The 26803-nt window shown below is 59.5% G+C and overlaps 1 protein-coding gene across 1 annotated transcript in view; it reads left to right on the top strand.

Moving 5' to 3' along the window:
• Positions 1–26803, top strand: part of CHD5 (chromodomain helicase DNA binding protein 5) — a 53293-nt gene that overhangs the window by 15635 nt on the left and 10855 nt on the right. The window contains exons 6-33 of the mRNA XM_034671443.1: positions 1000–1124; positions 2813–2936; positions 3481–3647; positions 3823–4044; positions 5128–5334; positions 5529–5740; positions 7409–7540; positions 7625–7733; positions 8752–8943; positions 9036–9236; positions 12034–12171; positions 12264–12385; positions 13238–13411; positions 13816–13957; positions 15071–15202; positions 17629–17746; positions 18846–18970; positions 19995–20226; positions 20404–20514; positions 20857–21029; positions 21562–21736; positions 22101–22193; positions 22407–22495; positions 22801–22934; positions 23356–23500; positions 23885–24044; positions 25681–25760; positions 26014–26131. Of these exons, the coding sequence (XP_034527334.1) occupies positions 1000–1124; positions 2813–2936; positions 3481–3647; positions 3823–4044; positions 5128–5334; positions 5529–5740; positions 7409–7540; positions 7625–7733; positions 8752–8943; positions 9036–9236; positions 12034–12171; positions 12264–12385; positions 13238–13411; positions 13816–13957; positions 15071–15202; positions 17629–17746; positions 18846–18970; positions 19995–20226; positions 20404–20514; positions 20857–21029; positions 21562–21736; positions 22101–22193; positions 22407–22495; positions 22801–22934; positions 23356–23500; positions 23885–24044; positions 25681–25760; positions 26014–26131 (4152 nt within the window). The remainder of the gene's footprint in view (positions 1–999; positions 1125–2812; positions 2937–3480; positions 3648–3822; positions 4045–5127; positions 5335–5528; positions 5741–7408; positions 7541–7624; positions 7734–8751; positions 8944–9035; positions 9237–12033; positions 12172–12263; positions 12386–13237; positions 13412–13815; positions 13958–15070; positions 15203–17628; positions 17747–18845; positions 18971–19994; positions 20227–20403; positions 20515–20856; positions 21030–21561; positions 21737–22100; positions 22194–22406; positions 22496–22800; positions 22935–23355; positions 23501–23884; positions 24045–25680; positions 25761–26013; positions 26132–26803) is intronic.

Below are 26803 nucleotides of genomic sequence, written 5' to 3'. Positions count from 1 at the left end.
CAGTAGCTCAGCCTTTCTGATGGGGGGCTGAGGGGGGCTCTGGGGGCCCATTGTTTCAGCTGCAAGGAGGTTTGGTTTCTGGGATGATGTACGCCTTTTCTAGGTCTCTGCAGGGGCCCAGTGGGCAGAGTGACATGGGGTTTAGGGCCTGCTTTCTGCTGTCCTTTCTCGCCGTCCTCTGTCCTGGGCCTTCCCAGCCTGCCTTGCTTTCTCATTTCCTCTTGGGCTCCAGCCACTGAGCTATTGATTCCCTGAGCCACCCATTCAGAGCCTGGAAAATTGAAATAGATTTTCTGTGGTGCCACGGAGGTTACAGCTGGGCTCCTAGCCCCATCTGTGTGTGATACGGCTGGAGGAGGGCCCGGGGCAAGGCCACCTGCCACCAGGGCCCCATCTCCCCTGCTCAGCCCAGTGGGAGAGGCTGCTGAGGGGTCGTTCCTCCCCAGGTGGCTAATTGTCCTGTGGCCAGCTCTACAAAACAGCCTTAAGCCCGCTGGCCAGGGGGCTGGTGTCTGCGGTGGGTGATTGGCACAGGTGGGGCTGTCGTGAGTGGTGCCAGCGCTGCCTGGGCCTGGGGATGACCTGGAGGCTGGCGGCTGGGGAAGGGGCTTCTTGCCCTCCAGGGCCCGGGTTTGGACCACAGGGGGGTGGGTGTGCCCTTGGTGGGCCTGCTGGCCATGGGGACCCACAGCTTCATTGGGAACAGCTCCTTTTTGAGGCGAGGGGACAGGACAGGGCTGTTCCCAAGATGGCTGGCATTTCTGCCATTCATGGAACAGGGCAGCGGTGGCCAGAGCAGAGACAGAGTGGGGGTTATTTGCTGGCTCCCCCTTACTTGCCGTGTTATTTTTACGCAAGGACTTCCCTGCTCAGCCTTCTCATCTGGAAAGGGGCGGCGGCAGAACGACCCTTCCCTTATGGAGCCCCTGGGGGGCTGACTGAAATCATGGCACTGCGTGAGTGCGCGGCGGGCGTGGATTATCCACTGTCACTTTTCAGGGCCCGGAGTGAGGAAGAAGATCAAAGGGTCCAAGGATGCGAAGAAAAAGGGCAAGGGGAGGAAGGTAGCCGGGCTCAAGTTCCGCTTTGGAGGAATCAGCAACAAGAGGAAGAAAGGCTCCTCGGTGAGCGTGTGTGTGTGTGTGTGTGTGTGTGTGTGTGAAGGACTGGAATGTGTGTGAGTGTGAATGGGAGTGTGGATTTGTAAGCGTGAGTGTATGAGCATGTAAATGTACGAGTGGACTGGAATGTGAACACGAGTGTGTATTTGTGAGCACGAGCGTGTGAGTGTGTAAATGTGAGCAGACTGGAATGTGTGTCAGGACGAGTGTGTGTGAATGAGCACGGTGTACTTGTGAACATGAGCGTATGAGTGTGTAAATGTGTGAGTGGACTGGAATGTGTGTGAGCATGAGTGTGTGTGAATGGGAGCGCATGCATTTGTGAACATGAGAGTGTGAGTGTGTAAATGTGTGAGTGGACTGCATGTGAACACGAGTTTGTATTTTGTGAGCACAAGCATGTGAGTGTGTAAATGTGTGAGTGGACTGGAAAGTGTGTGAGCATGAGTGTGTGTGAATGGGAGCACATGCATCTGTCAGGATGAGAGCGTGAGTGTAAATGTGTGAGTGTGTGACAGGGTAGACTGGGATGTGTGAGTGTGAGAGAGAGACCACATATACTTGGCCATGTGTGTGGGTGTGTGAGCAGCCTTCAGATGCGTTCTGCATGTGTGTGACTGTGCGTGTGCACATGTGTGCCCCGCGAAGGCAGGGTGACTGGAATGCAGGGCTTTCAGTCCACGCTCCCGAATCAGGACTCTGGGTGGGGAGCAACCCCGTCTACCCTGCTGGGCTGGGGGCTCAGTTCTGGCTCTGCTCCATCTGGGGAGCAGGTGGGAGAGTCAGCTGGCCCTTAAGAGTCCTGATGGGGCCTGCATGCCCAGGTGTGCTGGGAGCCCGGACCCCAGGAAGGTGGCATGTAGGCAGGGTCAGGTGGGCTGGAGCTCTGACCTTCCCTTGCCCTTCCGGGGCCAGCTCTGGCACTAGGTTCAGACTGACCCTAAGTCCCCGTCTGAGACTTTGGCCCTCCCTTCTCTATTGGGGGGCATTCATGACCTCCCCCACCCTCACAGGGCACCTGTTTCCCACATCTCGCCCCACCTCTGTAGAGGGACAGAGTTGGAAGCCATTTCTGTGTCCCTTGGTAGAGGCAAATGACAGGACTTGAGTTTAGCTGCTCTAGAGGGTGGGGCAGCAGGTGTGACCCAGCCTGGAGCTGGTACTCTAGCTCAGCCCAGCGAATGTTGGTTGAGCACTTTCATGTGCTAGGCTCTCGGCTCAGCCCGGGTGGGCCCTGCTCTGGAGGTGTTCACGGTTTGGAGCGTGTTTGGGAGATACGCTGGGAGAGAGCTAATGACAGGCAGATGGGACAGACCAGACCTGGTACGCAGGCTGTGCAACAGGTCCAGTTAAGGAGAGATCTGGGAAGGCTCCTTGGGGGGGAGGTATCCTTAGGGCTTTCCCTTGAGGGAGGTGTAAGAGTTTGGCAGGGTGGAGAGCAGGGCCTGGGGGAGAGAGATGGAAAATGTGAGTTGTGTCTGAGGGCTAGAGGGCAGGGCTTGGGGAAGGTGGTAGGACGTCCGGCTAGACTGGTGGGTGGGGCCTTTGGGGTTTCTAGCCAGGTGGAGATGAGATGAACCGCAGAGAACACTGCGTCTGGAGCCCTCCCCATCCTCTGCCCAGGCCAGTGAGGCCCTTGGGATGAGCCCCCAGGGCAGGCTCTAGGCTCACCAGCCCCCACCCCCCTGCAGAGCGAGGAGGATGAGCGGGAGGAGTCCGACTTCGACAGTGCCAGCATCCACAGCTCCTCCGTGCGCTCTGAGGGCTCCACAGCCCTTGGGAAGAAGAGCAAGAGACGGCGCAAGAAGAAGAGGAGTAGGACTTCCCCGGGTTCCATGGCTGTCCTGGTAGAAGGGGTGGGGCGCAGAGCCCCTCTTGGTTAGCAGGGGAGGGCGTCCTGAAGCCTCAGCCGTTCCTGGCCTCGGCCAGGCGGTTCACCTGTGCTTCCTCACCTCGCTGGTCTCTGTGATCAGGGGAGGGGTCTTGTCCCATTGAGGCTAAATTAGGGATTTTTGGTGTAGGCCCCCTCGGGCATTTGCACTAGCAAAGGGGGCACTGGAGAAGGAAGTGGTTCTTAACCTCCTGTGAAATCCACCCTCTACCCATATCCCTTCCCTTTCAGCCCCCCACCCATCCTCTTCCCTCCCTCCCTCCCTTTTATCCACCTTCCCGCCATCTCTCCACCCCTTTACTCCCTCAGCCTTTCTTCAGACATTTGTTCACTCCACCCATCCATCCACCATCCATTCATCCAGCATCTATTTAACACCTACATGTACCAGTCCAGCCTGGGGTGGTGATTGGTTGGGCATTGGGAGTGGGGACCAGGCCCACCACGACCGCCTCTGCTCCTCCCCAGTTGACGATGGCGATGGCTACGAGACGGACCACCAGGACTACTGTGAGGTGTGCCAGCAGGGCGGGGAAATCATCTTGTGTGACACCTGCCCGCGGGCCTACCACCTCGTCTGCCTTGACCCAGAGCTGGAGAAGGCTCCCGAGGGCAAGTGGAGCTGTCCCCATTGTGTAAGCCCGTGGTAGAGGTTCCGGGGTGGGGGCGCGGCCGGTGCCTGGCTCCGGGATAGCGCAGCCGGTGGGGAGGTGTAGAATGGGGAGAGGCGCGAGCGCGGGAGGGAGGAGTCGCACCGTGCTGGAGGGCGGCCCCGGCCCGAGGTGCCTCCACCTGGATTCTCCCCTCCAGGAGAAGGAGGGGATCCAGTGGGAGCCAAAGGACGACGACGACGAGGAGGAGGAGGGCGGCTGCGAGGAGGAGGAGGACGACCACATGGAGTTCTGCCGCGTATGCAAGGACGGCGGCGAACTACTCTGCTGCGACGCGTGCCCCTCCTCCTACCACCTGCACTGCCTCAACCCGCCGCTGCCCGAGATCCCAAACGGTGAATGGCTCTGCCCGCGCTGTACTGTGAGTGTTACGCCCGCCCCGCGCCGCCCGCGCCGCCCCGCCCAGGCCCCCTCCCCTGGCAATGCGCTGCCCCGCCCACCGAGGTCACGCCCACCCCAAGCCCCGCCCTCGATGCTCCAGGCCCTGCCCCGCCGGCGCCGGCCCGTCCACCAAAGGCTCCGCCTCTGTAGGGCCAGGCCACGCCCACCACAAAGCCTCGCTCACAGAGGGCTGGCGTCTGCCGGCCCAGGCCCCACCCGCGATGTTCCGGGCCCACTCGCCAAGGCCCCGCCCCTTACAGGGTCCGCCCTGCCGGCCACCAGCAGTAGGCCGAGTTCCCGCCCACCACGGCCCCTCGCCCACACTCGAGTCCCACCCCCTGCCTCACTAAGACCCTCTCTGCGTCTCCACCCCCTTGAGACCCTCACGCAGTTTTTCCTGAGCCATAAGGAAGAAACAGGCAGTGGTGGTGACCCTACCACCACCCACACAGCCGCCGTTCGTTGGGCATTCCTTTACCGATTTCCGATTTCCGAGTTTCTGAGTAGAGGCCTTTGTTATTCTCATTTTAGATGACAAAACTGAGGCTCAGGGAGGTAAAGTGACTTGTTTCAAGCCATACAACAGCAGAACTGCCCACTCAGACCCTCCCCGGACCTGGCTTCTGTCCCAGGGCTGGGGGTGGTGAGAGGGCAGGAGGCAGGGAGAAGAGAGCGCCTCCCTCCTGCCCCCAGTCGCTGTATGCATTTGAAGGGCCCCATGCTCCCAGTTGTCCCCCAGGCCCACCCCCAGTGTTGGATTCCCGACCCTCTGGATCCTGGGCTGTGCTGTGGCCAGCCCCAGTTCCCCTGTGTGCATCTGGGCTTCGGGTACGTGTGCGTGTGCGTGTGCGTGCATGTGCACACACCACTGTTGCCCATCTCCTGTGTGCGCAGCCTGTGTGGGCTCCTGAGGACTGGGCAGTATTGTGGAGTCATGGTGGTGCTGACCTGGGGAGCAGGGCAGCTTGTTGGAGAGAGCCTTGTGACAGCCTGATGTCCCCGGAGCCCCAGGGTGGGGCCCTTTGGCTAAGCCCTGAACTTGGGGACCCTCCTCTGTCCACAGTGCCCCCCGCTGAAGGGCAAAGTCCAGCGGATCCTACACTGGAGGTGGACGGAGCCCCCCGCCCCCTTCATGGTGGGGCTGCCGGGGTCCGACGTGGAGCCTGGGGTCCCCCCACCCAAGCCCCTGGAGGGCATTCCGGAGAGAGAGTTCTTTGTCAAGTGGGCTGGGCTCTCCTACTGGCACTGCTCCTGGGTGAAGGAGCTACAGGTGAGGCCCCCCAGCGCCCGGCAGGTATGGCTGTGCTAAGACTCCTGTCCTGAAAGGTGCTGCTGGCACCGAGGGTGGAGCGTTGTAGGGAGGAGGGGAGGGGGAGGCCGAAGGCGAGGTGGTCATGCCTGGAACCCAGGCTGGGGGAGCCGGGCCCCGTCGGCCTCCCGTAACGTCTGCCGCTGTGCAAGCAGCTGGAGCTATACCACACGGTGATGTATCGCAACTACCAAAGAAAGAACGACATGGACGAGCCGCCGCCCTTTGACTACGGCTCTGGCGATGAGGATGGCAAGAGCGAGAAAAGGAAGAACAAGGACCCTCTCTATGCCAAGATGGAGGAGCGTTTCTACCGCTACGGCATCAAGCCCGAGTGGATGATGATCCACCGCATCCTGAACCACAGGTAGGTGCCTGGGGAGTGGCCGCAGCCGGGGCGCGGCGGCTCCTGTGCTCCGTGGACCGGGCACGGAACTGCGCATGCGTGCACTGGAGGCGGGAAGAAGAGACGGAGGGCCCCCACTGCCGCGATCTGACTGTCCCGCTGGAGGGCGTCGTGTGTTCGCGCTCATGGCGGGAGCACAGTTCCAAAGTCAGATGTGTAAAGGGACAGCTTGATGAACAGCCTGGGACACTTGCACAGGGTGGGACCATCAGTGGCCAGGAGGCTTTGCTCCGGGGCTTCTGCCAGAGCTTGTGCCCGATACCTGCGGGAGGGTCCTGGGGACCAAGGTGGCCTGAGTGTGGGGGTGTATACACATTTGATCCTCCTTTATAACACCCGCTAACACTACTGAGCAGTATCTACGGAGACAGGTAGACCTTTGTTTCTACCTCTTTCATGGATGTGCAAACAGGCACCGCGAGCTTGAACAGCCTTCAGTAAGAGGCCGGCAGGAGTGCCTGGAAAAGCTGCCGCCCTCTGCCTGTCCCCAGCCCTCACCGAGAACAACTCTTTTTATTTTTATTTTTTGAAGATTTTGTTTATTTATTTATTTATTTGAGAGAGGGCACGAGTGGGGGAGAGGCAGAGGGAGAGGCAGACTCTCTGCTGAGCGTGGAGCCCGACACACATGGGACACACACGGGGTTCTCGGGACTGGATCCCAGGACCCTGAGATCATGATCCCAGCCGAAGTCAGAGGCTTAACCCACTGAACCGCCCAGGTGCCCCCGAGAACAACTCTTGAAAAGAGGGTTAGATCCTATGCAAACTTGAGCCCCCCCACTGAACTGACCCACAGTTTTTTTTTACCTTTATTAAGTTGCATTTTAAAAACCTACATGGCAATCTTTCTACCTGCCTCTAAGGCAGGGCAGGTGAATTTCCCCCATATTTATGACCCCACGTCTGAGTAATGACTAATTATTTCTTTAAAAAAAACCCAATTATCAGTGTCCATGGTGATGGAGGTTGGTCTTTCTCTTAATGGTCCCAGGCTAGCTGTAACCACAGACATTTTAGGGAGCCATGGCCCCCCTGACCCCCTGTGCTCCCCAAGCTTGGTTGCCCACTCAGCTTGGGGTGGGTGGGAGGCTTCGAGGACCCTCCCAGCTGAAGCCCAAGTGCGAGGTGCTTCTGCGGAGCGGCCCTTCCATGCTGCTAGCTGCTCACCTAGTCCCCGTGTCCCCTGGGGTCTCCGCAAGAGGTCATCCCACCTGCATGTGTGGGTGTCTGTCCTAATTTACTTTGCAGAGATGGGACCAGGATGGGCATGGCTCTGGTCCTTTGAATTTTTTAAGTTAAAATACAAAGGCCTGAGGTCAGGGGAGACTCTGTCCAACTCAGAAATGCAGAATTCTGGTGCCCAGATCCCCTGCCCGGATGGGATTCATCACCGTGACGGAGGATGGATATGTTACTGGCTCTTTGCTCATCTGTGAGCGTGGCCTCTCACCTGTCCCTCTCCGACTTTGTCACTCCCCCTGTGCCCTCATCCTTCGCACTAGCTCCCCAGGGCCTGTGGGAGTGGGGGGGTTTTGCACCCTGTGAAGTGTCCTCCCGGACTCCCCTCAACCAGCCCCTGGCCCAGTGGCCTGCCCCTCCCCCACCCCCCTGTGCGCTGTGTTGCAGCTTCGACAAGAAGGGGGACGTGCACTACCTGATCAAGTGGAAAGACCTGCCCTATGACCAGTGCACCTGGGAGATTGACGACATCGACATCCCCTACTACGACAACCTGAAGCAGGCCTACTGGGGCCACAGGTGCGCGGGCCGCAGGGCTGTCCCCATGCTGCTGTCTCCTGCTGGCCTGAGCTTCGCTCATCTGCCTCTTCTGCTCTTTCCCAGGGAGCTGATGCTGGGTGAGGATGCCCGGCTGCCCAAGAGGCTGGTCAAGAAGGGCAAGAAGCTGAAGGACGATAAACAGGAGAAGCCACCAGACACACCCATTGTGGATGTGAGCGGGGGCAGGGGGGTGGGGGTGTTGCCGGGTCCTGCCACCCCAGGCTTGGCCGTGGAGGATGGCGTGTCCTGCGGGAGCAGTGTGCCAGGGGTCCTCTGGCTCCGTCCACTTCAGCCGGGCAGCTGATGGGACAAGGTGACGCAGACCCAGGCCCTCCCCGCCGGGGAGAGCTCAGCCCTGGGGCCTGGGTACCCCAGCCTGATTCAGAGGGGCAGTCCTGGGGGACGGAGGCCTTGGCCTCCTGTGAGCTCGGACTGTGGGTTACTGTGCACAAACTGGGGAGCATAGCTTCTGCTCAGGGTACAACATACACCCTCCAACTCACCCCACCCGCAGCTGTGAGCCCGTCGGGGTGTGGAAGGTCGATCTTCATTCATTTAGCAAACTTCTCTGGGGTATCTGCCAGCTGTCGGAACAAGGACTCTGGCCCCATTTCAAGAAGTGTCCATCTCCCCCGGACCCATAGTGGCTACACGTAGAACATGGGGGTTCAGCCTGGAACTGGGGGATGCCAGGGAAGGGCAAATGGGCCTGGAACATCTGGAGGACTTCATGGGAGAGGCAGCCTCGAGCTGCAGGATAAAGGAGACAGAGGGTGATGTTTAGGTTCAAGGGGAGGGAGCACCTCAGGCATGCACCAAACAAATGTTGACCGAGTGTCCACCATGTCCCTGGTACCATGTGGGGCTCAGAGGAGGCAGTGGTGAACAGGACGAGTACGGTGACCACAACCTGGGCTCAAAGTCAGAGAATGCAACCATCGGGAAACGACCCCATTGGAAATGTACAGGGCTGCCCCAGGAGGACACGGGAACACCTAAGCCAGACTGGGAGTCAGGGAGGGCTTCCTGAAGGAAGAGGTGTTCCAGCCAAGATCTGAAGGATGAATAAGTTGGTAGGGATGAGAGGAGTGAGAATAGTATTTCAGGCAGAAGGAACAGTGTGTGCCATGCCCTGGGGGTGGGCTCCGGTGCCCAGGACTCAGGGAGTATCTGAACCTCTGTGTCTGCAGCCCACGGTCAAGTTTGACAAGCAGCCTTGGTACATTGACTCCACGGGCGGCACGCTGCACCCATACCAGTTGGAGGGCCTCAACTGGCTGCGCTTCTCCTGGGCCCAGGGCACAGACACCATCCTGGCTGACGAGATGGGTCTGGGCAAGACCGTGCAGACCATCGTCTTCCTTTACTCCCTGTACAAGGAGGTGCGCGGGCCAGGGCAGGGGTCCTGGGGGGGGGTGACCAGCACCGGCCGTGGGCAGGCAGCCTCACCACTTCTGTCTGCCTCTGTCTTCAGGGGCACTCCAAGGGGCCCTACCTGGTCAGTGCGCCCCTGTCCACCATCATCAACTGGGAGCGTGAGTTTGAGATGTGGGCCCCCGACTTCTATGTGGTCACCTACACGGGGGACAAGGAGAGCCGCTCCGTGATCCGGGAGAATGAGTTTGCTTTTGAGGACAATGCCATTCGGAGTGGGAAGAAGGTGTTCCGCATGAAGGTGAGTGCCCCTCATCCCAGGGGGCACGGCGTAAAGGCTCCCGGTCTGCCCCGGGGGCCACAAAGGCCCCGTGGCTGGTCAAGGCTTTCTCTCCAGGCAGCATTACCAGCTGTGTCAGTGTCCTGGGGCTGCTGTAAAAAGTACCACAAACCAGAGGGCTGAAAACAGTAGAGGCTTACTTTCTCCTGGTTCTGGAGGCTAGAAATCTGAAATCAAGGTGTTGGCAGGGCCACGCTCCTTCTGAAGGCACTAGGGGGGGCTCCGTCGTGCCTCCTCTGGCTTCTGGTGGCTGGTGGCGTTCCTTGGCTCACAGCTGTGTCGCTCCCATCTCTGGCTCCGGGCACATGGCTGCTCCCTTTGTATCAATCAGTGTGTCTTGCAAAGATACCACTCGTCTTGGATTCAGGACCCACCCTGATCCACATGATCTCATGGTAACTGACAATCCCTGCAAAGCCCATCGCTCCTAGAAGAGTCACAACCTGAGGTGCTGGGTGGACACGGATTTGGGGGCGACACAATTCAACCTAGTACCCTGGCTGTGTGACCTCTCTGTGCCTCAGATTCTTCTCAGCAAACTGAGCTGGCAGAACCCCCGCCCCGAGTTGTGGCAGGCTCACTGAGCCAGGCAGGGTCTCTCAGTCTTGACTGTGTCCGGGGGTCACCAGGGGTCATCGGGGGTCTTGCTGAAGGGTAGGCTCCGATCCAGCAGCTCTGGGGTGGGGCCTGAGACTCTGCATTTGTGACGATGTCTCAGGAGATGGGGATGCCTCTGTCCCCAGACTGCATTTGAGGAACACTCAGGACCACACGTGGCACATGGTAGGCCCTCAACTCAGCGCTTAGGTTAGCTGTCGTGCTGGGGGGGGCCGGCAGTCACCTCTCAGGAACCCCGGGGGGTTTTATCCCAGCCTGCTCCGCACCTTGGAACAGCTGTGGCCCCAGGGGATACCCGGTAACTATTTGTTGAATGAGGGGACTCAGTGACCCCAGAGGCACCAGACGTTGGGCCTGTAGGCCAGTTAGTCACAGAAAACCTCTCCTGAGCTCACGCTGGGGTCCTGTGATGTGCTGGGCACCCTGAAGACTCCTCTGTTTTATTTTTACAAATTGTGGTAAAATAGGGGTGCCTGGGTGGTTCAGTCAGTTAAGCATCCGACTTGTTTTTCACTCAGGTCTGATCTCAGGGTCTTGAGATCGAGCCCCAAATCGGGCTCTGTGCTCAGCTTGGGGGAGTGGGGGGTGTCTGCTTGGGTTTCTCTCCCTCTCCCCACTGTGTGCTCTCTCCCTCTCTCTCTAAAATAAATAAGTAAATCTTTAAAAAAATAAAAAATTGTGGTAGAAGAAACATAAAGTGGATCGTTGTAACCATTTTGAAGTGTGCAGTTCAAGGGCATTAAGTACGTTCACTTTTTCGGGCGACCGTCGCCATCCTCCGCCTCCAGAACTTTGCCATCTTGCAAAACCAAACTCGGTCCCCAGCAAGCAGTGACTCCCCTCCCCCTGCCCAGCCCCCGCACCCACCCTGCTCTCTCCCTCTGTGATTTCAATAACTCTCAGTACCTCGTTCAAGTGGAATGGGACAGTACATGCTTTTTTGTGACCGGTTCCCTCCCTGAGCATAATGTCTTGAGTCTCATCCCCATGGTAACACGGGGTCCGAAAGTCCTCCCTTCTTAAGGCCGAATAACATCCCCCTGTGTGAAAAGACCGCTTTCGAAATCTGTATTCATTCATCTGTCCTCAGACGCTTGGGCCGTTTCCACATTTTGGCTCTTGTGAAAATGCTATAAACGTGGGTGTGCCAACATTGTTCAAATCCCTGCTTCTGCTCCTTTGGGGCCTTTTGGGTCTATACCCGGAAAAGGCAGTGTTGGGTCCTGGGGGGACTCCGTGTGTCATTTTGTGACCAAAAGCCTGTGCTCTTCGGATTCTCGCGGTGTTCCTCACGTAGACAGGATTGAGCCGTTTTTACCAGAAGGGAGACTGAGCCTCGGAAGGTTGTTTCACTTGACTGAGGTCTAGCTCGAGAGGACAGGGCCGCGTGCAAACCCAGAGACGGCCCTCTGCCCCTCTCTGGTCCCTTCCCACAGGGACGCTGGTCGCGGGGAGAGCCAGGCTTGGTTTGGCCAGGACGGGCTACCTCCTTTGTGGGGCCCAGTGAAGAGCAAAGATGTGGGGCCCCTGGTTCAAGGGCAGGAAACAGCTTTTCCCATTCTTCTGTGGTCCCTCTCTCTCCGTGGTGGTGGTTTTTATTGGCTATTTAACGTCATGTTCCCTCAGCATGGGGCTGCTCTCGGGGTGAATGCCCCTCATGCCCGGGCCTGGCCCCCACGAGGCTGTGAGGCGTCGGCGTTTGCTGGGCCGGGGCAGGGCAGCTGGGGGCTCCACCGTCCCACAGGCCTCCTCTTACAAAACACAAATTCAACGATATAATTACGACGAATTTCAAGTTGGCAACTGCAGAGCGATTAACCCCGAGTGTGGGGACCACTTCTCTGTTCGAATCCTCACTCTGCCATCCATTGGCTATGGGGACCCGGGGGGAACTTAGAGCCTGAGACCCTGCGAGCTGTAAAAGGGGACAGGGATGGCGTAGCGGGAGTGGCCGGTGAGGACGAGCGCCCCGTGAGGAGCTCAGCGCAGGCTTGCCCCCCACGGCTGTCCGTCTGTGGTGGTGCCGTGCTCCGCACCTCAGAGGACCCCTCTGCCCTTCCTCTCAGTCCCAGGGCCTCCCTGGGCTCTTGGGGGTCCTGTCCACCCCTCCTCCACGCTATCTGCTCCCCTCCCCCTCCAGAAAGAAGTGCAGATCAAATTTCACGTCCTGCTCACGTCCTACGAGCTCATCACCATCGACCAGGCCATCCTGGGCTCCATCGAGTGGGCCTGCCTAGTGGTGGACGAGGCCCACCGGCTCAAGAACAACCAGTCCAAGGTAGGCGGTGCTGGCTGCCAGGCCCCGGAGCTGCCCTGGGGGGCTGACCGGCCGCCGCCCCGCCCCCCTGACGGGCCTCCTCCCCCGCAAAGTTCTTTAGGGTCTTAAACAGCTACAAGATCGATTACAAGCTGCTGCTGACGGGGACCCCCCTTCAGAACAACCTGGAGGAGCTGTTCCACCTTCTCAACTTCCTGACTCCAGAGAGGTTCAAGTGAGTCAGTGGGCGCGGCAGGGGTGAGGGCAGGCGAGCAGCGAGGGGAGAAGCATCAGGGTCCGAGGCCGGCGCCGGGGCTGCTCGCTGGAACTCAGCTTCCTCATCAGTAAAACGGAGCGTTAGCAATGCCCACCTCAAGCGACCTGCACGGGAGGGGCCGTGGCGCTGCACGTGCACAGTGCTCGGGACATCGGCTGCCCGAATACGGCGACTGTTCCTCGGCTCTGCCCCAGGAGAACCCTGGGGGTCCTCTGGGGCTCCTGTCCTTGCCCCCGCGCCCTGGCCTGTTCCTTCCTCTCCATGGAAACCCAAGCGGCCACATGAGTGACAGTGATGTGGGCAGAAGACGGGGGTGGTGGTGGATATGGGGATGAACATGGAGCCCTGGCCAGTGGGAGTCCAGTCCTGGGGTCTCCTTCCCCGGCCTCCTTGTCTTCACCTACCCCATTTTCTGGGTCAGAAGGGGGGGTTCAGGGTGGACAGTGCTGACTTTGGAATCGGGAGATATAGATTGGAGGGCAGGCTGGACCGTACAACCTTGGGCTCCCGTCAGCCTCAGTTTTCTTTCCTGTAATATGGTTAAGAGTTCTAGAAGACTTCGTGCCCAAGATAGCTTTGAGGAGAGGAAGGTATCCTATGTGGCTGAGAGAGCTGTTCTGGGATGTTGGGGGTGGGGGCGTGGGCTCAGATGGACACCTAGGGCAGGGCTAAGGTCCCCAGGCCCACCAGCCAACTGGCATGCCCGGTGACCCTCTAGTTCCCGCAATCCCAGTCCTGGCTCCCTCTGCAGGGGGCTTTGGCCTGCTTCCGTCCCCCACTCCTGGCTCTCATCCTAGTTCTTTCTTGCAGCAATCTGGAGGGCTTCCTGGAGGAGTTTGCCGATATCTCCAAGGAAGACCAGATCAAGAAGCTACATGACCTGCTGGGGCCACACATGCTGAGGCGGCTCAAGGCTGATGTATTCAAGAACATGCCGGCCAAGACCGAGCTGATCGTTCGTGTGGAGCTGAGTCAGATGCAGAAGTGAGTGGACGCCCCGCCCGTCGGGGGCCTGCCACAGAGCAGTGTGCCTCATGTCCCCTGGGCTTGTCTTCTCCCAGAAGGTCTGACCTAGCCTTCCTGCACTGCTTCCTGGGGTGGTGGGAAGGCTCGCCGGCCCCACCGAGGCCTTGACTCACCTTTTGCACACACTTCCTTCTTTGCCCTGTTCAGTGGCCAGGCTTGGGGCTGCCCGAGTCTTTGCAATGAACCCAGTAACTTGGCGGGTGACGCCAGGGCTGCCGCTTCTCCTTGCGGGTCTCCCCTGGTCTCTCTGTGCATGGTGCTGGACCGGCAGCCCCTGGCCTCCCTGCAGAGCGGAGAGTGTGCTCTCAGAGGCCGTGGCGGCCCTGGCGTCCAGCCTGCCTTTCCTGCTTCCCCTGCTGCAGGAAGTACTACAAGTTCATCCTCACGCGGAACTTCGAGGCGCTCAACTCCAAGGGGGGTGGGAACCAGGTGTCGCTGCTCAACATCATGATGGATCTGAAGAAGTGTTGCAACCACCCCTACCTCTTCCCCGTGGCTGCCGTGGTAGGTCCCCGTGCTTGCCCCGTGGCCACTGTAGTAGCCACCCGCGACCACCACGGTCAGGGCGTGAGGCTGCCGTCGTGGGTTCCCTTTGCCCACCGTGCGGAGTGTGCATGGCTGCCACGGTGCCCCTGGCTGCGGTGGCAGGGGCTCAGCCCTCAGCCCTCCCCGAGTATGAGGACTTAGAGGTGATGTGGGTCCCCATTATGCCAGGTTTCTGCAAACCTACCTCCATCTACTGCTCAGGCACGCCCTCTCCCTCCTCTGGCCCCTCCTTGTGAGCATAAAGTAGTGGGGGGCAGTGGGGCCTCCGCAACAGGGGACCCCGGGCTCATCTGGTTGCACTCAGTCACCAAGGGAGTCGGGGAGGCCTGAGTGGGGCCCCAGGTGATTGTGATGTGCAGGCCTGGGTGAGAGACGACCCCGGGTCAGACACCAGCTCCGGGCCTGTGGTCTCAGGAAAGCCAGTGGTCCTTCTCTGAGCCTCAGCTTTCTCCTCGCTCAAACGGGACAGCAGCGTCCGCGTAAGGGGGTAAGGACCAGAGCCGGAGGTGCACGTGAAGTGGGTCCTCACAGAGAGCCTGGTGTGCTCTTGCCACCGCCCACCCTACTATTCTGGTTCTCACCGAAACCAACAGCAGGGGACGCGTCCTCCCCCCGAACAGCAGAGCGAGGCCTGGGGGGCCGTGCTGTGGGTGATCTGCACTTGAGCCTCTCACCACTCGGGCACGGCTGGGGTGCAGGGCTGGCTGGCCAGGATGCGCCCTCGCGTGACTGCAGAGACCAGGCATCGTGCCTTCTGGGAAGGCTGGCTTAGCTTAGGACTCTGTCACCCGCCTGGTGGCTGAGGATGTCCCCGCTGTCTTGGTGGAGTGCCAGCAGGGGGGGACGGAGGGCGGGCCGTCCCGTCCGCGCTGCGCCTGGGACCGCTGTGCCGGAAAGGGGCCGGTAAGATGCGTGGCCCCTTCTGCCTCTACTGAGCCTGGCCTCACCCAGGCTCGGGCTTTGTGCTCAGTCCATCACCGGGCCTCTGCCCCACCCCTGCGGGCCTCGTTGGTGCAGAGCCAGAGAGCAGAGGGGAAGCCCCCAGCGCCCCAACTCATGCTGTGTCCGCAGGAGGCCCCTGTCTTGCCCAACGGCTCCTACGACGGCAGCTCCCTGGTCAAGTCTTCGGGCAAGCTCATGCTGCTGCAGAAGATGCTGAAGAAACTGCGGGACGAAGGCCACCGTGTGCTCATCTTCTCCCAGGTGAGCAGGCCCCGGGGGCTGGCTGACCTCCCTGCCTCCCCAGCCTCCACGCTGCACCCTGCGGAGGGCACCGCCACTAGCTGGGCGCACAACCCTCAGGCAGCCCGCAAGGCCTGGTGCTGTTCCTGTGGGGACTGCCTGTCGGAAGTCACTCCTCTGTGCCCGGGCCTGACACGGCCAAGGAAAACTGGCCGGGCGCCAAGCTCTTGGCACGCAGGGCACCTTGGCTGTAAAGGCCAGTGTCTTCCTCACCACTTGCCCCTTCTGGCCTGCTCCTGACGCTGTGGAGCCGGTCTTGGTGTCCTGGCTGGCACGACAGCCCTTGCCCTTCACCCCTGCAGCCTGACTTCCCACAGAGGGGCCTGGGGCGGGCTTGGGAGGAGCCCGCCCGGGGGCAGCGCCAGGAGGCCTTCTCCAGCACTCGCAGCATTGCCTCTTGGGTGGTCAGAGGCACGCTGTGCAGCCTTGGGGGTCAGCTGGTCTGTGTCCTCGTTCCTTCATCCCTCTGGTTGCATCTGTCCTCCGTCAGGCTCTGTGCTAGGCACGGGGCCAGTCCCTGTCCTTGAGACACTCGCAGTCCAGTGTGGGAGACAGAGGTAAAGACACAGTTACTTGGCTCTGGGGGCATCTCTGTGTTGGAAGTCACAGCAGTGTTCCTGTGGGGGCCTGGTGGTAAAAATGCTTCCGTGTGGTGGGACCGAGCCCGGCCCCTTGCTCAAAGCTACAAAGTAGGATGTGTCTCCTCTGTGTGCTGAAGCCAACTGGTAACAGCTGCTCCCGCCTGCAGCCCCTGATCCCATCATGGGCCTGCAAGAGGCCGAGGGATTTGGGGAAAGTTGACCAAGCCTGCGACTGTGGACTGGCCTGGAGACTGGATCCACACTTACCCCCAACCCCCTGCCGACATAAGACAGGATTCTGGGCTGAGGCCTCAAGGGACCAAGTAGAAGGAACTGCACAACTCCTAGAAGTGTGCACAGAGGGAAAGTTCCAGAGACAGAGCCCTCCCATCCAAAACAAGCTGACAAACCCCACCGCCAAAACTCATGACAAAAAGACATCCCACAAAACAGTAGGTTAGAATCCGAATGAAAGGAATAATAGAACAGCCTGAAAAAGACTTGAAACAAACATGTTCAGGGTCCTCAAAATTAATGGAGTAATTAATGGAGTAACACCTGTCAATCAAGAAGAAATCAGTTAAGGGGCGCCTGGGTGGCACGGCGGTTAAGCGTCTGCCTTCGGCTCAGGGCGTGATCCCGGCGTTATGGGATCGAGCCCCACATCAGGCTCCTCTGCTATGAGCCTGCTTCTTCCTCTCCCACTCCCCCTGCTTGTGTTCCCTCTCTCGCTGGCTGTCTCTCTGTCGAATAAATAAATAAAATCTTTAAAAAAAAAAAAAGAAGAAGAAATCAGTTAAGCACCAGCAGGAAGGAATGAAACAAGAAGAATTGGATTCGAAAAGGATCTGCCTGCAATTGAAATGAGACAATACAAAAGATTGGATAAACTCTCAACCCTGGTGAAGACAATGCTGATGAATGGACCCAGCAGTCCTGAGGGATCGTCCCAGAATGCAGCAGAGAGAGACGGAGCTTAGAAATGAGAAATCGCCTGGAGGACCCCTTGGGAAGAAGTAGAGAAAACGGTGACTGGAAGCTGGACTCCGTGAGAGCTTGCAGACCTGGGGAAAGACGTGAGCGAGGTCTCAGATCTGGAATGCACTCTGGAGGGCAGAGCGAGATGTATAAATATAAGCACTTCAGAACCAGTACCTACGAGGAACGATGAGCAGACTGTCCTCGAACTTCTCATCAGCAACAGTGGGGGGCAGGGGACAAGTGCAAATCTCCAGTACCCTGTGGGAGCAGATTGTTTTATATCCAGCTGAACTATCTCTCAGGAACGAAGGGAGGCACACAGCGGTAGGGGAGCACTGAAGGGACTGCCTCCCTCTTCTTATAAGGAGCGGTGAAATCAGGGAAGACCTCACAGAAGAGGTGCTGTTTGAGTTTCCTAAGCAGGAAGGGGGTGGGCATTCCAGGAGAGTCCAAGTAGTTTGGGGTGGCTGGGGGGTATGATAGAAGCTTTGAGAAATGACGCCTAGGCGGACTGGGCCGGGCACCAACTCCCGCCAGCCTGGAGTGCCAGGGCGAGGAGCTGGGACTTCTGTGGGGTGAGAGCAGGGAAGCTCATGCTCAGAGCTGTGTTTTAGGCAGAGGGCTGTGGGGCTGGCGTGGGGGATGCTGTGGCTCCGGGGGTTGAGGTTGGAGGCTGCACTGTTCTCCAGAGAGCCCCGTGTCAGGTCTGCCTGGGCCCACCTGTCTCCCCATTCAGCAGGCTGCTCTGTCTTCCCCCACGTGCCCATGGCCTCATGGGGTTCCTCGCTCCGTGGCAGCCCCTCAGGCATCCCATGTCCCCTGCAGATGACCAAGATGCTGGACCTTCTGGAAGACTTCCTGGAGTATGAGGGCTACAAGTATGAGCGGATTGATGGTGGCATCACTGGAGGCCTCCGACAAGAGGCGATCGACAGATTCAACGGTACCCCTGCCTCACCCAGGGGTTCTTGATGGGGACCCCATGTCTGCTTTTTCTCCCAGGCTGGGATCTTAGCCAGGCCCCCCAGGTGGATGCTCAGAGTAGCTTCCCCTCAAGTGGCTGAAGAAAGCAGACCCGTCCTTAGGTCCTAACAGCTGCCCCTTAGTTTTAAATGCTAAAAGGAGTTAATTCCATGGAACTTCTGGGGGCCAGCTCGGGTGCTGAGGGGTCCAGGAGGTAACCTGTGCAGAACCAAGAACCAGACAAGGAAAAAGGCAGAGAGGGGGGAGAGTACCACCTCTGTTACTAAATGAAGCCGGCACTGAGGGTCTGGCTGTCACCTGTGGGCTTCAGATACTGATGCCAGACCGACCAGCAGTTATGAGCAGTGCAGGACAGACGCCACCCCTGGGGCCCCACTGCCCAGATGCCCAAAGGAGCGATTCCCGTTGTCCAGTTGTGTTGCAGGTAGAGCCAGTACAGAGTTTCAGGATCTAGGCGGAAGTGGGAGTGGCCGAGGCACTGGGAGGATTGGGAACCTGTTTGCACTCTTGTGGGCGCACAGGGCAGTCCCAGGTTCCGTAGGAAGGGCCCAGAGGGGCCTGAGTGCGAGCTGTCCTGTGACAGTGGGGACTGCCCAGCAGGGTGGCTAGGGCCCTGGAGCTGTGCCCCTGAGTGCTCCCTGGCCACGCTGACAGCATCATGGGCTAGGCAAAGCTGGGAGGGCATGAAGGACTGAGCCCTCCAGGGCCGACACTTATTAGGGACTCTGCCCGTGTTTGCTAGCTATTTGTACTACGTTCTTTGTCCATCTGGTCTTTGAAAATCAACTTCCTTCTCACTCAGGGTCCCTCCTGTTGGGTCAGGGCTCAGAGCACAGCTAGGGGCTAAGTGGGGCTCGAGTGGGCTGCTCTGTGCCCACCCTGGGCCCCTGGCCGCCTCCAGCTTCCCTGAACACAGCTGGGGCTGTTGTTGTCCATGATGGGATCACAGTCCCCAGCACCCGTTCCCTCTTGTATCCTCTTCCACCCTGCTCTCTGCTGTCCACCTGTCCCCTCCCTCCCCGCTCTGACCCCACTGGGCACCTGCCTCTCTTCCTCAGCCCCTGGGGCGCAGCAGTTCTGCTTTCTCCTCTCGACCCGGGCGGGGGGCCTGGGCATCAACCTGGCCACAGCAGACACCGTCATCATCTACGACTCGGACTGGAATCCACACAATGACATCCAGGTCTGTGGCCCTGACACCACAGCCCTCTCAGACAGCCCCTTGCCACCCCTGGTTCTGTGGGCTTTCCACCCCTCCCCCTCAGACTGCATCTCATGGAATCCCAGCCCCAAGAGGGGCCCCGGGCCGGGGGGAGTGGAGGCTTTGCCCTGCCCCTCCGGCTCCCTCATTGTACAAAAGAGGAAATGTCCAGAGAGGGCAGGACACACAACACTCTGTGTGCCTGGTAACCCCTGGTCCATCCCATCACTCTTGGGACCAAGGCCATGGAAGGAGGCATGAGGAGGGAGTCCTGGGACCCAGAGGGAGCCATTTGGAGAGGAAGCAAGGGAAAGAGAGTGGGGGGCCAAGCCTGTGTGAGAAGAGATGAAGGAAGGGGCAAAAGGGGCTGGTGAGGAAGGATGGAGGGCTGAAGGGGGGGAGGGGTTGTGGGAGTAGAGACACACACACAGTTGTTGCCTGGCCACCCCACCTGGGGCAGGGATGGACACACACACACTCCTGTCTCATGCACATGTGTGCAGCCATGAGCAGTCACCCACGTAGACAGCAGCACACTAGGGTCGCATCCTGCAGACACCTAATGCATAGAGCCTCAGGCTTGTCCTCATACCACCCCAGACAGCTTCTGGGCCTTGCTGCCCTCCCGAGGTGGCCATGCAGTCCCATGCAGTCCCATCAGTGAGTGGCTCACTCACCCCATCTCCCCAGGACTGCCATCAGAGCCCCACGTGGCTCTGACACGTCCAGTGCACTGGCTCCACTGCCCCTTGCACACATTGCTGCCCACCTGCCGTCATGCCCAGCTTCACCCACGCAGGCGCCCAGGCCCACACGAGACTACACATGGTTAGGAAGCCAGCACAGCTGCCCTGATGTGTGTGCATTTCCACGGGGTTACACAGCTCGTTCCATGCACAGCATGCCCGTGAACATGTGTGCACACCCCCTTTCTCCACGGGGTGCCCGGCCCTGCACCCCTAGCCCTTGGCTGAGACCCAAGCACTGAGCTGCAGCTTGTCCCCAGGCCTTCAGCCGCGCCCACCGCATCGGACAGAACAAGAAGGTGATGATCTACCGCTTTGTGACCCGGGCCTCGGTGGAGGAGCGCATCACGCAGGTGGCCAAACGCAAGATGATGCTCACCCACCTGGTGGTGCGGCCCGGCCTCGGCTCCAAGTCCGGCTCCATGACCAAGCAGGAGCTGGACGACATCCTCAAGTTCGGCACAGAGGAGCTCTTCAAGGACGACGTGGAGGGTGGGCGTCCAGTGTGGCTAGGGGGTGGGGGCTGTTCCAGACACCCATCCCAGGGCCTGCGCCGGCCCACAGCCTCTCTCCTCTGCTCCCTGTCTCCTGGCCAAGGTGGGTAGGGCCAGAGTGGCCTCTCTGGGCGCTGCCCGCCAGTTCTGCAGCCCCTCTGACTCTGTCCTACAGGCATGATGTCTCAGGGCCAGAGGCCTGTCACACCCATCCCTGATGTCCAGTCCTCCAAAGGGGGAGCCCTGGCTGCCAGTGCCAAGAAGAAGCATGGCAGCACCCCGCCAGGTAGGAGCAAACTCAGCTCAGCTCCCAGCGCCTCCTGTGCTTCCAGTGGCTGTTCCTGGAGAGGAAGCATTTCTCCCCACCCCGCCCTGCCCCTTCTGCATTTTGTCGTGCTCTCCTGCCCGTCCCCACCGGCCACTCACTTGGGTAGCCGCGGACTGTCGGGTGGGCAGTCAGTGGGGCTGTTACGGTGCAGGTTCCGCTTTCTGGTCATTGTGCTCCTCTGCTGCAGCCTCTGCTGGGGGGTGGGAAGGGCCAGGGTCGGAAGCCTGTCCACGTGGGGTCCCCACGGTCGGACCTGGGCACCCCCGTCTGTCCCCACACTTTGCTCCCTGCCTGCCCCAGGCGACAACAAGGACGTGGAGGACAGCAGTGTGATCCACTATGACGATGCGGCCATCTCGAAGCTGCTGGACCGAAACCAGGACGCCACGGACGACACGGAGCTGCAGAATATGAACGAGTACCTGAGCTCCTTCAAGGTGGCGCAGTATGTGGTGCGCGAGGAGGACGGCGTGGTAAGCCCGTGGCCCCGCCCCCGTCGCGGCCCCGCCCCCGTCGCGGCCCCGCCCATCTCCGCCCCGCAAACCTTTATCTCCTGAGGGCCAGTCTGTGGGTCTTTCCTGAGTGGCCTCTCTGCTTCCTCCTCTTCTCCCACCGTCCTCCACGCCCTTTGTGCTAATTATCGTTCAGGAACCGGGGGGCCTCCTGAGGGCGGGGGTGGGGCTTACTCAATTTTGTACCCCAATACCTGGCACAAGGCCAGGAAATACTCGTGGAGTGTAGGAATGAATGAACGAACTAATGAATGAATGAATGAATGAACAACTGTGACAGGAGCAGGATGAAGACCATTTGGGGCTGGGGCGATCAAGGTGGCTTCCTGGAGTAGGCAGGCTTTCAGATTGATCCCTGAGCTCCTAGAGGGTGAGGTGTGGAGGCAGCAGGAGGCTCCCAGGGGCAGCAATGCCCACCGTGGGCCCCACCCTGAAGCGCCCCGGGGCCTGTGCCTGCGGGTCCTGCCGTCATGGGCTGTGCCTGTGTCTCCAGGAGGAGGTGGAGCGGGAGATCATCAAGCAGGAAGAGAACGTGGACCCCGATTACTGGGAGAAGCTGCTGCGACACCACTACGAGCAGCAGCAGGAGGACCTGGCCCGCAATCTGGGCAAGGGCAAGCGCGTCCGCAAGCAGGTCAACTACAACGACGCCTCCCAGGAGGACCAGGGTGCGTGGCCCCCACAGGCAGAAAGCCCGCAGGCGCTTGAGAGTAGGGAGTGTGGGGGCTAGTGTGCATGTGGGGGGTCTTCTTGGAGAAAGGGGGCTTGGAGCAGGTGTGGGCTGTTGGGTGTCGGGAAGAACTAGATAGATAGTGGTCCAGTGACTTCTGACCTTGGGCAAGCCTCAGTTTCCCCATCTGTAAAAGAGGGAGGGTCATGGTACAATATCTTAGGATATAGTGCAGGACTGGTGGGATTCAGTGAGCTCACAGGAAGTTCCCCTGGGGCTGTTTTCATTGTCTCTCCCCACTGGGCTGGGGTTTGGGGGGTTGTTGGGGCTCACTCTGTGCCTTTCCACGTGGCCCTTCACAGAGTGGCAGGACGAGCTCTCAGATAACCAGTCTGAATATTCCATCGGCTCCGAGGATGAGGACGAGGACTTTGAGGAAAGGCCAGAAGGGCAGAGTGAGTCTCAGGGCTGCTGACCCTGGGGTGGGGTCCAGACCTGTGTCAGGGGCTGATGGTCAGCCTGGGGTCCCCTGGGAGCATCAGGACAGTCATCCATCCTTTGGGGGATGTCCTGAGGGATCCTGCTGTCCTGGGGTGAGTTGGTGGGTAGGGTGGGGGGTCAGGACACCCCGGGCTCCAGTGAGGTGTTGTGGTGGGGCTACTTCCCAGGTGGACGGCGACAATCCAGGAGGCAGCTGAAGAGCGACAGGGACAAGCCCTTGCCACCTCTTCTTGCCCGTGTGGGTGGCAATATCGAGGTGGGGCCCGCCTGCACACCCTTTCCCCAGCTCCCCTTCCCCCTCCTCAGAACAAAGAGCTCGCCCCTGCTACACCTCTGGGGTATGGAGCAGGGGTGGAGGAAGGAGGGCGAGGGGCTTGCCCAGGGTCACAACTGTGTAGAGGTGGGGCCAGGACAGACCCTGGGTCTGGGCTCTGCCCTCTGGGTCCTGCCCAGCTGGAGGCCCCTGCCTTCTCTGTGCTCCTCCCTGCCTCTTCCCCTCCATATGCCTTTCTCCCCATCCCTGAATTCTCTGCGCCTTCACCCCACTCCCTGCCCACCCAGGTGCTGGGCTTTAATGCCCGGCAGCGGAAGGCCTTTCTGAACGCCATCATGCGCTGGGGCATGCCCCCCCAGGACGCCTTCAACTCCCACTGGCTGGTGCGGGACCTTCGCGGGAAGAGCGAGAAGGAATTTAGGTAAAGGGGCTGAGGGGGTGGCCCAGGGTGTACCTGCCCACTGCAGAGTGGGTGGGCTCCACGGGACGAGACTGCACGACGGGCATCATTTGTGCTCTCGGCCTGGGCTGCTTGTCTGGAGGATTCACTCTTGTCTGGCCTTCTGGTGGCTGGGGTTTAGGCCCGGGCAGGGCTCATTTGTAGAAAACATTGACCAGCCACCTCTGCTAGACCAGATCTGGGGCAAGGGCTGTCCTAGGAGGGTCCCTTTCCAGGGGAGGCCCCCTCTGTCCTTTCCTGGGGGTCTGACCCAGTAGGCCTGGCTGGGAGGCAGGTGATGGATGATGGTTCCAGCCAGGGGGTTTGCTGGGGGTCCTGCCAGCCCTCTCAGAGGGTCCTCGCTGGCCCCCCACTCCCTGAGCCCCAGTCCCCCCCACCCCAGAGCCTATGTGTCCCTCTTCATGCGGCACCTGTGTGAGCCGGGGGCTGACGGCGCAGAGACCTTCGCGGACGGCGTGCCCCGTGAGGGCCTCTCGAGGCAGCACGTGCTCACCCGCATCGGGGTCATGTCACTAGTTAGGAAGAAGGTGGGTGAGTAAGCCTTGCCTGGGCCTTTCCTGGTGGCCCCCCATGGCCCTCGTGTGCCCCCTGGGGGTCAACGGGCAGAGGGCAAGTGCCTGGCTCAGGACACTGAGTCAGGCTAGAGGGACCGCTCTCAACGCCTGTCTGGGTGGGGGTGGGAAGGCTGGAGGTGGGGATGGCAGGTCACAGGGCAGAGGACACAGAGAGATGGGGGTGGCGGTGGGGCCTGGCATGGCGGTTTGTGGTCAGAAGTGCATTTGGCTCGGCTAGCCTTGGGGGGAGGTGGCATTCATCCAAGCCTGGGACACCCCCAGTCCCACTGGCTGCCCGAGGCCCTTAGGGCTGAGCTGAGACCACCTCCCTCTTTCCTTCCCTGCCTCCCGCCCCAGGTTCAGGAGTTTGAGCATGTTAACGGGAAGTACAGCACCCCGGACTTGATCCCTGAGGGGCCCGAGGGCAAGAAGCCAAGCGAGGTCATCTCCTCGGACCCCAACACGCCAGTGCCTGCCAGCCCTGCCCACCTCCTGCCGGCCCCACTGGGCCTGCCAGGTCTGGGCTCCAATGAGCGGGGGGGGGCACCTGGGGCACGGCGGGTGGCAAGGGCCCAGGAGAGCCTGGGTCCTCCGCACAACCCACGTCGGACAGCCTCCCTTACCCCCACGAGCTTCTGCCTGCAGAAATGTTGCTCTCCTCAGACTTTCTCTTTTTAATGGTTATTCGTAGACCTCAATTCGTAGACCTGAACATTCATAACTACTGTTCAGGAGTTACTAGTATATTCCCAGGGTTGCATCGCTTCTAACGCTGGAATGTTTTTGTACCCCAGAGAGAACCTTGTACCTGTTAGCAGTCACTCCTCGTTCCTTCCCCCGCCGGCCCCTGGCAGCCACTAATCTTCGTTGTGTCTGTGGGGTTTGCCTGTTCTGGACCTTTCCCATAGATGAAACTATATCATATGTGGCCTTCTGGGTCCGGTTTCGTTCTCCAGCATGTTTTCGAGGTTCACCCATGCTGTAAGGGGGGGGTCATTGCTTCATTCCTTTTCACGGCCGGATGCTATTCGGTTGTATGGATGAACCCTATTTTTGTTTATTCATTTGTTAGCTGATGGTTTTGGGGTTGTTTCTACTTTTTGGCCAGTGTGAATAATGTGAGGGATGCTGCGAGCGGCGCGGGGCTGTGAACGTCCGTGTTCAAGCGAGGACACATCTCTTCACTGCCTCTCTTGCGCGTGTCGCTAGGAATGGCCTTGCCGGATTGCAGGGTGTAATGTGCTGAGGAACTGCTGGATTTTTTCACAGTGGCCACGTCATCTTACGTTTTCCCCAGCCACGTATGACGGCTCCAGTTTCCCCACATCCTCACTGAACATTTGTTGTCTGACTTTTTGCTCGTAGCCATCCTAGTGGGTGTGAAGTGATATCTCCCCGTGGTCTCGATTTGTGTCTCACTGGCAGCCGAAGACGTGGAGAATCTTTTCATGTGCCCTGGGCCACTTGGGTGTCTTCTTTGGCGACATGTCTTTTCCAGATCCTTTGCTCTTCTTTGATGGGTTACTTGAGTATCTCTGGTGATCCGTGCATTTATTTGGGCAGAGCTGCTTCTTCCCTCAAATGAACCTCGAAGGCCTGGCGCTGACCTACTGATGCCAGGTGACACGTGCTGCTTCTGGGCACAAGTGTGTCCTTCGGAGTGGACAGGCCTGGGTTTGGTTCCTGGCCCTATGAGAGCCCCGTTTTCTCATCCGTGATGTGGGTCAGGCTAGTGTCCACTTCCCAGGGCTACTTGGAGTACGAGAGTCACCGGCACTTGGCAGGGTGTCGAGAATCGGCTCAGTAAGGGAAAGCACATGGCTTGTCAGCCAGCCAGAAAGCGGGAACCACACCCAGCTGTTCTGGCTCCTAAGCCAGCCTTGACCCACCTCACCTCCCTGCTTTTAGGTGGAGAGCCCTCCTTTGGGCAGCCCTGTCCCATCAGCCTCTGGCTTTTGCCTCACTGAGCCCAAGGTCCTCCAAGGATCCCCATGTCTGCAGGCTTAACCTTGGGTCTGTGGCTCACCTGGTTCACCTGTCCTTCTCCTGGAGGTGCCTGGCCCAAATGGAGCCACCTGGTACCCCCGTTTCCTGCCCTTCACCCCGTGCCTGCCCTCGCCCGCCTATCTTACCTCTTTCCTTTGATCTTTCAGACAAAATGGAAGCCCAGCTGGGCTACATGGATGAGAAGGAGCTGGGGGTTCAGAAGCCAAAGAAGCCCCCAGAAATCCAGGTATGGAAGGTGCTGGTGTCTGGGCCCCTGGGGGGTGTGGGTTGGGGGTTGGGTCTGGGGACCTTCTCAGCCCTTGCTTGGGCAGCTGGAACCCAGGCCTCCGGGCACCACATCGGGGCCACTGGGTTTTGGAGAGCAGGCTGGGAGTGCAGGTGGGAACCAGGAGAGTGGGTTCCCAGCCCGGCGCCTGTCCTCTGCCCTCCACACTACTGAGGCCCCAGGCCTCGCAGCATCCTGAGCCTGTCCTCCCCAGGCCCTGCCAACTGCCCTGGACAGAGTGGAGGGCGAGGACAAGCAAGAGAGCTCAGATGGCAAGGAGCAGCCAGAGGAGACGGAGAAGGCCCCGCCGTCCCCAGAGCAGCTGCCAAGAGGTGCGGCTTCCCACGGTCACCCCCCCCATCCCCCCCGCTCCACGTGGCCTCTGGCCTCAGCAGCCCTGGCTCAGAGGAGGGTGGCCAGCGGCCAGGCTGTGTTCCCCTCCGTCTCTCCCTGGCTGGGCTGCGGGCTCAGTCCTAGCACAACAGGATCTCCAGGATGAGGAGGGAGCCAGGGGCTCAGGTCTCTACAGTGGATTTCACCTTTTCCTACGATGCCGAGTTCAGGGGTTTTCAGGCTGTCTTTTTATTAGGATTTCTAACTCTGTTGCACCGTGGTTGGGGCCCATGAGTCTGTATGGTATCGTTTCTACATGATGTCGATGAAACCTGCTTCCTGGCATAATATGGTTTTGTAATGCGGTGTGCTTTCGTATTATGTAACATAGTATGATTTTGTAAGTGGTCACGCGTGCTTGAAAAGATATGCCTATTCTCTGAATCGCCGGGTGTGAGGTTCTAGATACACGTGTCAGATCATTATCTTGTTTGGGTTTCTTATATCCTTACTCATTTCTGGCTTTGCTTTGACCTGTCAAGACTGCGAGACTTGTGTCAGGATCTCTCACTATGACTGGATCGGTGTCGGAGTAGCCCTCGTATCATTCAAGACTGGCTGTTAGGTGCATATTGGCTTAGGTTTTGATATTTTTCTGGGAAGTGTGCCTC

This window comes from Ailuropoda melanoleuca, chromosome 11 (assembly GCF_002007445.2).
Source record: "Ailuropoda melanoleuca isolate Jingjing chromosome 11, ASM200744v2, whole genome shotgun sequence".
Taxonomy (NCBI): domain Eukaryota; kingdom Metazoa; phylum Chordata; class Mammalia; order Carnivora; family Ursidae; genus Ailuropoda; species Ailuropoda melanoleuca.
This window is presented reverse-complemented; position numbering and strand designations above follow the sequence as displayed.